The sequence below is a fragment of the Anguilla anguilla genome, chromosome 12 (assembly GCF_013347855.1).
Source record: "Anguilla anguilla isolate fAngAng1 chromosome 12, fAngAng1.pri, whole genome shotgun sequence".
In the NCBI taxonomy this organism is placed as follows: domain Eukaryota; kingdom Metazoa; phylum Chordata; class Actinopteri; order Anguilliformes; family Anguillidae; genus Anguilla; species Anguilla anguilla.
The window spans coordinates 43257050-43269628 of record NC_049212.1 but is presented as its reverse complement, the minus strand read 5'-3'; the positions used below and the strand labels follow the sequence as shown (position 1 = coordinate 43269628).

Below are 12579 nucleotides of genomic sequence, written 5' to 3'. Positions count from 1 at the left end.
CTTGGCGTGATGCGTTGGGTCCCTCGCGGGGCTTCTGGTCCTGGCGGCTCCAGTACATTTCCACTGCATTTGGCAGAACTGGCCCCAGACCCGGCTTTGCCCCTGGGAGCCCAACCACAAAGCCTTGCGAGCGGAGCTGGGTTACCATGGTGACGCAGTGATGTCACACGCTCTGGGTTTGTGTTTCAGTGTGGGACTACAGCACGGGGCGTGTGGGCGCTCCTCTGGTCTGCTCCGAAATCGCCCTGAGGGACTGGGAGGAGGGTGAGTGGCACGCAGCTGTCCTCTGCGCACCGTGGCCAAAAGTATGTGGACACCTGACATCCAACATCTCATCCAGAATTACAGGCATTAATATGGAGCTGGCTCTCCCTTTGCTGCTATAACAACCTCCACTCTTCTGGGAAGGCTTTAGACTATATGTTGGAATATTGCTGCAGGGATTTGCTTCCATTCAGCCTGGTAATCCTGCCCTGACACAGTGCAGCTGTGCTCCGGGTAAATATTTAGCAATTCCTGTCAAGTCCCTGCTACACAGACACACACTCTCTCTTATACACACACAAACACACACACACAGCCATAGGGCAGGATTAATCCTACTTACCTGCTAATTTATCACACAGATGTATCTCTCCCTTTACAGTGGCTAATTTTAAGAGATAATACACATGCACACGTATACACACGTTCGTAATCCCCCCCCCCCACAGGCGGCTATCTCAGCACAGACAGACCGCACCCTCGGGGGGAGATCCTGATTGGAGGACCCAATGTCTCCATGGGCTACTATAAGGACCCGGCCCGGAACCAGCAGGACTTCTTTGTGGACGGGAACGGGCAGCGTTGGTTCTGCACGGGGGACATCGGTGAGGTGCTCCCGGACGGCTGCTTAAAGATCATCGGTGAGAACCAGACCTCGCACTCGCACTTCCTCACCACCTGTCCTGATTCACCAGCCCCAGGCCCAGCGAACCAGGAGGACCTCCTATCCCATAATCCCTTTCTGGCCAAATCCTCACCCTTAGCTTGGCATGTTGTAATGGACACTGCCCTGGTATTGGTGCGTGAGGCCCATCTCCCAGCATGCTGTGCGTCTCCACAGATCGGAAGAAGGACCTGGTGAAGCTGCAGGCGGGGGAGTATGTGTCCCTGGGGAAGGTGGAGGCCGCGCTCAAGAACTGCCCTCTGGTGGACAACATCTGTGCGTACGCCAACAGGTGCGTCACTCTGCTCTGAACTGCACGGGCGTGCGTTCTGAACACTCTCCCCCTCCCCTCCCCCTCCCGCCCCCCCCCCCCCTGCAGACCGGTCCAGCCCCCGCCCCCTTCTCCCTGCAGACCAGTCCAGTAAAGTTACAATTCATCTCGATGAAGCATAAGGATGTATAGTTATATTCGGAGTATTTTTAAGGTTGTGTTGTACTGCTCTCTGCAGTGACCAGTTGTGTGTGATTAGCTTTCTGCAGTGACCAGTCGGTTGTGATTGGCTCTTTGCAGTGACCAGTCGTGCGCGATTGGCTCTCTGCAATGACCAGTCGTAGGTGATTGGCTCTCTGCAATGACCAGTCGTACGTGATTGGCTCTCTGCAGTGACCAGTTGTGTGTGATTGGCTCTCTGCAGTGACCAGTCGTGTGATTGGCTCTCTGCATTAACCAGTCATGTGTGACTGGCTCTACATTACATTACATTCATTTGGCAGACACTTTTATCCAAAGCGACGTACAAAAAGTGCATTTCATGGTCGTAGACAACTGCTGAACACGGGTTCAGTACAATACAAGGTACAATACTTATTTTGTACAGCTATTTCTAGCCGAGAACAATGAACACTATTCTGGTCTAACATCTGCAAAGCCAACTAGGCAGAAGAATAAGCTACAGTATTAGGACAAATACAAATTACCAAGAAGTGCATGGATGGGGCAACATGTAACAAGTGACAAAAAAAAAAAACCCTTTTTCCTATTATACAGCGTGGTGGTGGTTAGTCTAGGTATAGTCTGAAGAGATGAGTCTTCAGGCCACGGCGGAAGATGGATAGTGAGGGGGAGGTTCGGAGAGGGACGGGGAGTTCGTTCCACCACTGGGGAGCTAGGGTGGAGAAGCTCTGTGATCCCTTTGGGCGGGTGGGAGGGGTTACAAGGCGCCCTGCTGCCGCAGAGCGGAGTGGTCGAGCAGGCACATAGAATTGAGTCATGTCCTGCAAGTAGATGGGGGCTGTCCTGTTGGCAGCAGTGTAGGCAAGGGTCAGGGCTTTGAACCGGATCCTGGCAGCGACCGGTAGCCAGTGAAGTGATCGCAGCAGAGGAGTGACGTGGGAGAATTTGGGGAGGTTGTAGATGAGTCGGGCAGCGGCATTCTGAATGATCTGTAGTGGCTGTATGGCACAAGCTGGCAGGTTTGCAAGGAGAGAGTTGCAGTAATCAAGGCGAGAGGTCACAGTAGCCTGGACGAGCAGCTGGGTGGAGTGCGTCGTCAGGTATGGTCGAATCCTCCTGATGTTGTACAGGAGGAATCTGCAAAACCGTGATGTTGCCTTGATGTGCTCCTTGAGGTCCAGTTGGTCATCCAGGACCACCCCCAAGCTCTTGGCAGAGTGAGAGGCAGTCACTGTGGTGCCATCAACCGTGATTGAGAGTTCACGAAGCAAGGAGGTCTTGCACGGGAAGAAGAGCAGCTCAGTTTTGTTGAGGTTGAGCTTCAGATGGTGGCTGGCCATCCAGGTGGAGATGTCAGCCAGGCAGGAAGAGATCTTATCATTGACCTGTGTGGCCGAGGGGGGGAAAGAAAAGAAGAGTTGTGTGTCATCTGCATAACAATGATAGGAAAAGCCATGTGAATTAATGACTGAACCAAGAGATCTGGTGTATAAGGAGAACAGCAGAGGACCCAGTACAGATCCCTGCGGCACTCCCGTAACAAGTGGATGAGAAGCAGAGGCAGACCCCTTCCAGGTGACCTGGTAGGTCCTATCTGCAAGATAGGAAGCGAACCAAGACAGGGCAGTCCCGGCAATTCCCATCCCAGCCAAGGTGGAGAGGAGTATTTTATGGTTGACCGTGTCAAAAGCTGCAGACAGGTCAAGAAGGATCAGGACAGAGGAGAGGCGTGAGGCTCTTGCAGTGGCAAGTGCCTCCGTCACAGCTAGGAGCGCAGTCTCTGTTGAGTGCCCGGATCGGAAGCCAGACTGGTGAGGGTCTAGCAGGTTGTTCTGATGGAGAAAAGAGGTTAATTGTTTAAGAACTGCTCGTTCAAGGGTTTTGGACAGAAAGGGTAGAAGCGATACGGGTCGATAATTCGTTACATCGGAGGGGTCTAAGGTGGGTTTTTTGAGAAGTGGGGTAACACGAGCCATCTTAAAATCAGAGGGAACATGACCAGAGGAGAGAGAGGAATTAACAATGGAGGACAGATAGGGAAGGAGCTCGCTGGAAATGGATTGGAACAGTGACCAGTCGTACGTGATTGACTCTCTGCAGTGACCAGTCGTGTGTGATTGGCTCTCTGCAGTGACCAGTCCTATGTAATTGGCTCTCTGCAGTGACCAGTCATACGTGATTGGCTTCGTGGTGCCCAATCAGAAGCAGCTTCTGGCCCTGGCAGAGCAGAGGAGGGTCAGAGGGTCGTGGGAGGAGCTCTGTAGCAGCGCTGAGATGGAGGCAGAGGTGCTGCAGCTCATCACTGAGACGGCCATCGCAGGTACGAGAGCTCAGGACCCAACCCCGCATCACAGAGCACACCAGAGACCCAGCTGTGTGAGATCCAGCTGTGCTTGAGTGAGACCCAACTGTGTGAGACCCAGCTGTGCTTGAGTGAGACCCAACTGCGTGAGACCCAGCTGTGCTTGAGTGAGACCCAACTGCGTGAGACCCAGCTGTGCTTGAGTGAGACCCAACTGCGTGAGACCCAGCTGTGCTTGAGTGAGACCCAACTGCGTGAGACCCAGCTGTGCTTGAGTGAGACCCAACTGCGTGAGACCCAGCTGTGCTTGAGTGAGACCCAACTGCGTGAGACCCAGCTGTGCTTGAGTGAGACCCAACTGTGTGAGACCCAGCTGTGCTTGAGTGAGACCCAACTGTGTGAGACCCAGCTGTGCTTGAGTGAGACCCAACTGTGTGAGACCCAGCTGTGCTTGAGTGAGACCCAACTGTGTGAGACCCAGCTGTGCTTGAGTGGTGAGCTGTGCCTCTCTGAGATCGAGCTGTGCTTGTCTGGTGGTGAGATGTGGCTTTCTGTCAACACATTGATGAGACATGTTTAGCGCTATTCTGCACGTTACACCATCTAAACCTGCTGTCCAGATGCATTTCCTGTCCAGAGAGCGATTCACTTCCTGTAATGCCTGTGATGCATTTCCTGTCTGTGCAGCCAAGCTGGAGCGGTTCGAGATCCCGCGGAAGATCCGTTTGAGTGCCGAGCCCTGGACACCGGAGACCGGCCTGGTGACCGATGCCTTCAAACTGAAACGCAAGGAGCTGAAGACCCACTACCTGCAGGACATAGAGAGACTGTACGGGGGGAAGTAGGCACACCTGCCCCTCCTCCTGCCCCCTCCCGCCCCCGCCTCCACAAGCTCATTAGACTCACCCCACCCCAACACCACAAGCTCATTAAACTCACCCCACCCCAACACCACAAGCTCATTAGACTCACCCCACCCCAACACCACAAGCTCATTAGACTCACCCCACCCCAACACCACAAGCTCATTAGACTCACCCCACCCCAACACCACAAGCTCATTAGACTCACCCCATCCCGTTACTACAAGCTCATTAAACTCACCCCACCCCAACACCACAAGCTCATTAGACACACCCCACCCCAACACCACAAGCTCATTAGACTCACCCCACCCCAACACCACAAGCTCATTAAACTCACCCCACCCCAACACCACAAGCTCATTAGACTCACCCCATCCCGTTACTACAAGCTCATTAAACTCACCCCACCCCAACACCACAAGCTCATTAGACACACCCCACCCCAACACCACAAGCTCATTAGACTCACCCCACCCCAACACCACAAGCTCATTAAACTCACCCCACCCCAACACCACAAGCTCATTAGACACACCCCACCCCAACACCACAAGCTCATTAAACTCACCCCACCCCAACACCACAAGCTCATTAAACTCACCCCACCCCAACACCACAAGCTCATTAGACTCACCCCATCCCGTTACTACAAGCTCATTAAACTCACCCCGCTCCGCCCCGTCCCGTTACCATAAGCTTGTTAAACGGGGCAGCACTTGAATCTCCACAAAATAAGAGCCAGAATGTGGCACACGATGGCCACCGACAGCTGAATATTTATATACTTTAGGTCTGTATCTTTATGATGTCTTCTCTAAGGCCAGGCAGCAAACCGGCCCTTACCTGGGGGGTCAGGTGAGTCGGGGGGAGGGGCAGGCGAGTCTCGGCCCCCCTGTCCCTCAGGGGAAGCCTTGGGTCTGGCTGAGGTATGAGATGTGAGGTGGACCTGCCCGAGCCCTGGGGTTATTATAAACTCAACTGAGAGGACTTTTCCCTGATTTTTCTGTTGTTCCAATCAATGAATATCTTGTGTCTGAAGATCAAGAAGTCATGAGAGATCAAATGCAAATATTTTATTTTTCATTTAGTTTATTATCATTCTTTGTGATTTAATTTTTTTCTTCTCAGTGTGTTTTTTTTCCTTTACTTATCTGGTGTTTGCTATCTATCATCATGTTCTACGGGTCGTCTCCAGGGGTAATTGTTTACAAATTTGCGAGACAAGTGTGACTCTGTTTTATCAAACAAACGGACTAACACGCCTGCTTTAAACTGAGCATGAAAAACGCAGTTTCAGAAAAACAAAAAGACCTGAATCTGCTTTATGAATTTCTACAACACTTACCTCAAATCACAAGATTTTCAGGGGGTTTCTGTCTCATATTTAAATCCAGGTTTCTCATTGGCTGATTATTATCATCTCATTAGATCCAGGTTTTAAATTGGCTGATTATTATTTATTATCGTTTATCGTTTAGTGTCGTTTCTGTGAGCTGCCAGTCAGGAGCCCAGTGGCAGTGGTTTTCTCTCAGATCATTAGATGCGTGTAGAAATGGCCGCTCCCATTAAACAGAGTTATATAACCTGCTTTTAATACAGTTACTCTGCTTACTGTTAGCTTTAGCCATGCTGCTCTTCTAAAAAGCACAGGGTACAGAAGAATGAATGTTACCTCATGTACTGATGTCTGTCTTTCTGATAAAATGAGACTATTTGAAGGCACTGTTCGTGCAGCTAATATTGTGCAATGGTAGGGTGCTGCATTATACTTATCTTGTGGTTACTGATGTGATTGCTACGGTTGCTGATTATGTCATGTACCTTTTCTGATCCAATAAGGAAAAACTTGAATGTGCAATATACTCAAACTTCCCAACACTAAAATGACCAGGCACAGGCTGCCCCTGTAATGCATGAATGATAATTAACATACAACAAAAATAATACTCACAGGATACGGAACTGTTCCAACTCTTCTTTTGTGATAATACTCTATGTACTGTATATGTACGTGCAAGTATCCATGCATACAGACATGTGTTTGCAGAGGTGTGCAATTTCTTATTCTTATTTTGATAAGGACTCGGACATGTTGGATGACTTAACACAATAAATACATTTGAAATAGTATTCCAATACTCTTCAAATAGAACTCTTATACTCTTCCAACAGAACTCCAATACTCTTCCAATAGCACTCCAATACTCTTCCAACAGAACTCCGATACTCTTCCAACAGAACTCCGATACTCTTCCAATTGAACTCTGATATTCTTCCAATAGAATTCCAATAGTCTTCCAATAGCACTCCAGTACTCTTCCAACAGAACTCTGATACTCTTCCAACAGAACTCCAATATAGCTCAGGAGGTAAGAGCAGTTGTCTGGCAGTCAGATGGTTGCACTTCCAACAGAACTTCAATACTCTTCCAATAGAACTCATACTCTTCCAACAGAACTCTGATAATCTTCCAATAGAACTCTTATACTCTTCCAACAGAACTCTGATAATCTTCCAATAGAACTCTGATACTCTTCCAACAGAACTCTGATAATCTTCCAATAAAACTCTTATACTCTTCCAACAGAACTCTGTTACTCTTCCAGTAGAACTCCAGTACTCTTCCAACAGAACTCCAATACTCTTCCAATAGCACTCCAATACTCTTCCAACAGAACTCTGATACTCTTCCAATAGAACTCTTATACTCTTCAAACAGAACTCTGATACTCTTCCAATTGAACTCTGATACTCTTCCAATAGAACTCCAGTACTCTTCCAACAGAACTCTGATACTCTTCCAATAGAACTCCAGTATTCTTCCAACATAACTCTGATACTCTTCCAGTAGAACTCCAGTACTCTTCCAACAGAACTTCCAATACTCTTCCAGTAGATCTCCCAATACTCTTCCAATAGAACTCCAATTCTTTTCCAACAGAGAATGGTTGTCTGGCAGTCGGAGGGTTGCCAGTTTGATCCCCCGCCCTGGGCGTGTCGAAGTGACCCAGAACAAGACACCCAACCCCTAATTGCTCCCAACGAGCTGATTGGTACCTTGCCTTTCACTGTTGGTGTGTTGTGAGTGTGTTGAATGGGTGAATGAGAGGCATCAATTGTAAAGCACTTTGGATAAAAAAGAACTTACAATACTCTTCCAGTAGAACTCCAATATTGTAGGAACTATAGAGAATCTATCATTTGCTTTTACGGCACTTGCTTGATTTGAGCAGTGTACATGTTTCTGCATGTGTGTGAGTGTGTGCGTGTGTGTGTGTATGCGCATATAGCAGGAAAAGCTATGGGAGGGAATGCTATAGGAGGAGGCTCTATAGGTGGGGATGCTATAGGAGACAGTATAGCAGGAGATGCTATAGGTGGGGATGCTTTAGGAGGAGGTGCTGAAGGAAGAGATTCTATAGGAGGAGGTGCTATGGTGTAATATATAGTAGGAAATGCTATATGAGGAAGCGCTATAGGGGATGCTTTATGAGATGGTATAGGAAATTATATAGGAGGAGATGCTATAGGAGATGCTATGGGATGAAACGCTATAGGAGATGCTATAGGACACGGTATAGGAGGAAACGCTATAGGAGATTATATAGTAGGAGATACTATAGGAAACGGTATAGGAGGAAACTATATATGAGATTATAGGAGCAGTACTCTTCGGGTAAGAATGGTTTTGCTTCTGCACACTTATACTCTCGGGGACAGCTATCAAGATGCAGTACAGATACCAGATGTATGAAATCTATTTTAATTTATATAATCGCTGTTATACCAACCAGACTGAAGTCCATGATTACCGTGGAAATTTCCATGTACCATGGATTACTGTGTGTGTGTCAGACTTCTATTTTTTGGTAATTTACCTTGTAAATGATTTCATGGCAGGTAAATAAAAGTTTGTTTGGTCTAAAAGGTTCATTACCATGTGTTTCATTTGGAAAAGTTCTTAAAAAGAAAGCCACTTTCCTGGATTCACCTACAGTTTTCATGCATGTGAGCTATCTGGTAGAGAGAGAGACGCTGATATAGCTTATGTGCGACTGTCTGCTAAACACAGAACTCTCACACTGTGCTTATGTGCTACTGTCTGCTAAACACAGAACTCTCACACTGTGCTTATGTGCTACTGTCTGCTAAACACAGAAATCTCACACTGTGCTTATGTGCTACTGTCTGCTAAACACAGAACTCTCACACTGTGCTTGTGCTACTGTCTGCTAAACACAGAACTCTCACACTGTGCTTATGTGCTACTGTCTGCTAAACACAGAACTCTCACACTGTGCTTGTGCTACTGTCTGCTAAACACAGAAATCTCACACTGTGCATATGTGCGACTGTCTGCTAAACACAGAACTCACACACTGTGCTTATGTGCTACTGTCTGCTAAACACAGAACTCTCACACTGTGCTTGTGCTACTGTCTGCTAAACACAGAACTCTCACACTGTGCTTATGTGCTACTGTCTGCTAAACACAGAAATCTCACACTGTGCTTGTGCTACTGTCTGCTAAACACAGAACTCTCACACTGTGCTTGTGCTACTGTCTGCTAAACACAGAGCTCTCACACTGTGCTTATGTGCTACTGTCTGCTAAACACAGAACTCTCACACTGTGCTTATGTGCTACTGTCTGCTAAACACAGAACTCTCACACTGTGCTTGTGCTACTGTCTGCTAAACACAGAACTCTCACACTGTGCTTATGTGCTACTGTCTGCTAAACACAGAACTCTCACACTGTGCTTGTGCTACTGTCTGCTAAACACAGAACTCTCACACTGTGCTTATGTGCTACTGTCTGCTAAACACAGAACTCTCACACTGTGCTTGTGCTACTGTCTGCTAAACACAGAACTCTCACACTGTGCTTATGTGCTACTGTCTGCTAAACACAGAGCTCTCACACTGTGCTTATGTGCTACTGTCTGCTAAACACAGAGCTCTCACACTGTGCTTATGTGCTACTGTCTGCTAAACACAGAACTCTCACACTGTGCTTACGTGCTACTGTCCCCTAAACAAGAGAACTCACACACTGTATGGATCTGAATGGATTTTCTGAGGATTACATTCTAAGGCAATTAAATGTTATTCCCACATCACACATCAAACGTTCTTACAAGCTACAGAGAACACATCTGCCAATCTGAAGAGACAGTTTTCTGAGAATAGTGTGACTGGACTGAAACACTGAATTGTTATCAAAGCATGATTATTAAATATAACTCTATTCTTACAGCTGTTCTATAAACATGTGCTGTAAGTGCAATCCATCACGTATTTGTTTGATAAAATGTGGACAAATTCCTTATTTCATAACAGCTGTGTCATGAAGGCCAGCCTGAGGACACATGGGCTTCGCAGATCCAACCCTCTAGGTTGATGTAAGAATTTCTGTCCCTGCTCAGGGTTCAAAATGTCATAATATAACTTTTGGCTATGGAGAGTACTATTTTCTTTCCAGAGATAGCCTACAAAAGAACACTGTACAGTGCTTGAATTCTGAGTAAATATGAGCAACAGATTTGCAGCTGCAAAAAGGTCGGTGGACATAGTCTGTAAAATGTTTCTTTATGCAGTTTACATGCGTTTGCTGTAATCACAGAGAACAGTTGGGCGGCCGCGTGCGCAGCCCGTGGCCTCAATCCCAGGACATCGATCTTTTGCCATATTCATCATAGAGGTCAGACGTACTGTTGTAAAACTTCACAAAAAAAGAAAATAAGATGGCTGAAACCGGTATGAACTCGCACTGGGGACACCCTTTATTTGAGATGTTAGCTGTCACAGATTTCACAGGCGCCATCCTCTCCCTAGATTGGAAATTGGCCAGAAGCACGAGTTTCCAGAATAAACCCAACCCCCCCCCCGCCCCCCAGTCCGTCACCCTCCGCAGTTCCGGACCTATTTAAGCAGTTTACAGCCGGCAGTTTACGCAGATGTGGGGAAACTTGCACGTACCCAAAGTTCGAAATCAAACTCGGGCAATACCTGATATTTTACAGTTCAGCGCTGTGATCTGAAATAACCATCGGTAAGTGGCAATTATCTATAATACATTCTTTATCTTTACTATCCGAAGTAGTAGTAATCTATATTTATAAATGTATCAATTGAAACATCCATATCTCATTTGATAGAATTTTTCTTCATAGTGTTATTTTAACTAATATTTATTTTGCATTGAGCGATACAAATTTAATGTTAAAACATTCCCATAACTCCGTAGTACGAAATAGAACAGAATATTAATGGGTGCGCTCTCCCGTGAACTTATCTTCTTTGAGTTGACAATATTATGAGCACAAGTAAATTAAGGATTAAATGTCAAAGCCCCTTCCCAGCAAGTTCGGCTGCACGCGGGAAAGCACAGAGACCGTTTCAATATTGGCAAATTTATTCCATTAATGTATTATTTTTAGGAAACCATTGAGACTCGCGTCAGATGACTAGGATGGAGACCGCAAATAACGACACATCGCCAAACCCTCTCCATCTGCAGATGGGTGGCGACTCCGGCGCCCAACCTGGCAGCGGCGATGGCAATGCGTATCTGTACATTTTAATAGTCATGTCTTTTTACGGGGTGTTTCTGTGCGGGATCATGCTGGGTTATATCCGGTCCAAGAGGCGAGAGAAGAAGCCGAACGTGTTCACGCATTTAATCTATGAGGAGGAGAAGCGCGAGTGGGGGGCCGTGCAGAAGAAGCACAGCCTGACCCTTCCCATTAGCGCGGGTCTCAGGTCCGTCCAAGTGTCGCTCCCTTTTGGTGGGACCCTGTACAACGGCAAGCTTCCGGCGCCGCTCTCGTGCGCCCTGTGTTCCGTGGAGCAGAGCAGCGCGAGCTCCCTCTGCTCCTCCGCCGACGTGCACTTCGCCATAGAGGAGGAGTCGGACAGCGGCACTGCCGAGGTTGCGGAGGAGGCACTCAGGGGATGTCCGGACAACTGCGACGATTCCGCGGATGTTCTCAAAGAACGCTGGTGACAGAGGGAATCCGGAAAAAGTGCGGGAGAGGAAGTACGCGTAAACTGCGTCTCTCTCCAAATGAAGGTTTATTTTGGACTATTTATTGGAGGGCATAAGAACTCTGGCCTGTGTATTTTCAGAACTGAAATTCACCTGGGAACCACTTGAAACTTGATATGCTTTTTCGAGATTAAACAAATAAAATGAGCAATGCTGCGTAGATGTTCATCGCCTTCTTACTATACATTTTATCCCGTTTTCAAATGTATATATTACAAAACCATTTGTATATATTGTTCCCTGATTTCTTCAGTGATTTCATGCAATTATTTAAACTACAACTTAGTCACTTTTCATAGTGAAATAAAGTTTGTTTTTCGTTTACAAAAACGGTTTTAAGTTTTCATTGAACGCAGGCAAGCAGTCCGCTTTGTGCACTTTTCGTCCGGAAGAGGGCGGGTTTGTGCCAGTTTTGCCAACCGAAGCCCGTTGCTCCCGTCACTTTGAGCCTCACCAATGTACGTACTTCGGCTGAAAAAAATAATTTAAAAAGTATAACATCTGAACTTTGAACAATATGTATATATTTTTTTTCTATGATTCACTGCATGTATGATTAAAGTGAGAGAAATGCCCATTATTATCTTGCACGTCTCTGGAGCCAAACATCTATTAATACTAACGTACAGGTTTCCCAAAAAAAGGTCCTATACCATATTCTAACATTAGAATGGGCTTTAAAGTAGAATATATTCTTGCAGACACTCACATAAATAGCTACATCACGTTCAGTTAGTCATGGTGGGGTAGATCAGCTCTGTGACAGCACTCACTGTCAAAGATTCACAAAGAAACCTGCTCTGGCTAGAGTGTGACCACAAAGCCAAGAGATTTTAACTGACTGTAATTTTCTGATGCAGCCAGGTGAGGTTGTAATTAAGGGAATCGTGGAATGAAACACTCCACACTGAGAGAAGAACTACACACACTCTGTTTAACCACCAGCCAATCAGCTCAGTCGGTCTGGGCCCTGACAGA

At 46.9% G+C, this 12579-nt stretch overlaps 2 protein-coding genes across 2 annotated transcripts in view; both read left to right on the top strand.

Moving 5' to 3' along the window:
- Positions 1 to 4618, top strand: part of acsl3a (acyl-CoA synthetase long chain family member 3a) — a 24088-nt gene extending 19470 nt beyond the window's left edge. Inside the window, exons 11-15 of the mRNA XM_035385976.1 lie at positions 190 to 264; positions 714 to 905; positions 1106 to 1220; positions 3545 to 3702; positions 4372 to 4618. Of these exons, the coding sequence (XP_035241867.1) occupies positions 190 to 264; positions 714 to 905; positions 1106 to 1220; positions 3545 to 3702; positions 4372 to 4529 (698 nt within the window). The 3' untranslated portion in view covers positions 4530 to 4618. The remainder of the gene's footprint in view (positions 1 to 189; positions 265 to 713; positions 906 to 1105; positions 1221 to 3544; positions 3703 to 4371) is intronic.
- A 5877-nt stretch (positions 4619 to 10495) lies between these two features.
- kcne4 (potassium voltage-gated channel, Isk-related family, member 4) lies at positions 10496 to 12176 on the top strand. Its single transcript, XM_035385745.1, has 2 exons — positions 10496 to 10605; positions 10994 to 12176. The coding sequence occupies exon 2, from the start codon at positions 11017 to 11019 to the stop codon at positions 11557 to 11559; it is 543 nt and encodes a 180-aa protein (XP_035241636.1). The 5' UTR covers positions 10496 to 10605; positions 10994 to 11016; the 3' UTR covers positions 11560 to 12176.
- Positions 12177 to 12579: the final 403 nt, after the last annotated feature.

Coding starts and splice junctions, on each gene's coding strand:
- kcne4 (XM_035385745.1), top strand. CDS start 11,017: ATGACTAGGATGGAGACCGCAAATAACGACACATCGCCAAACCCTCTC.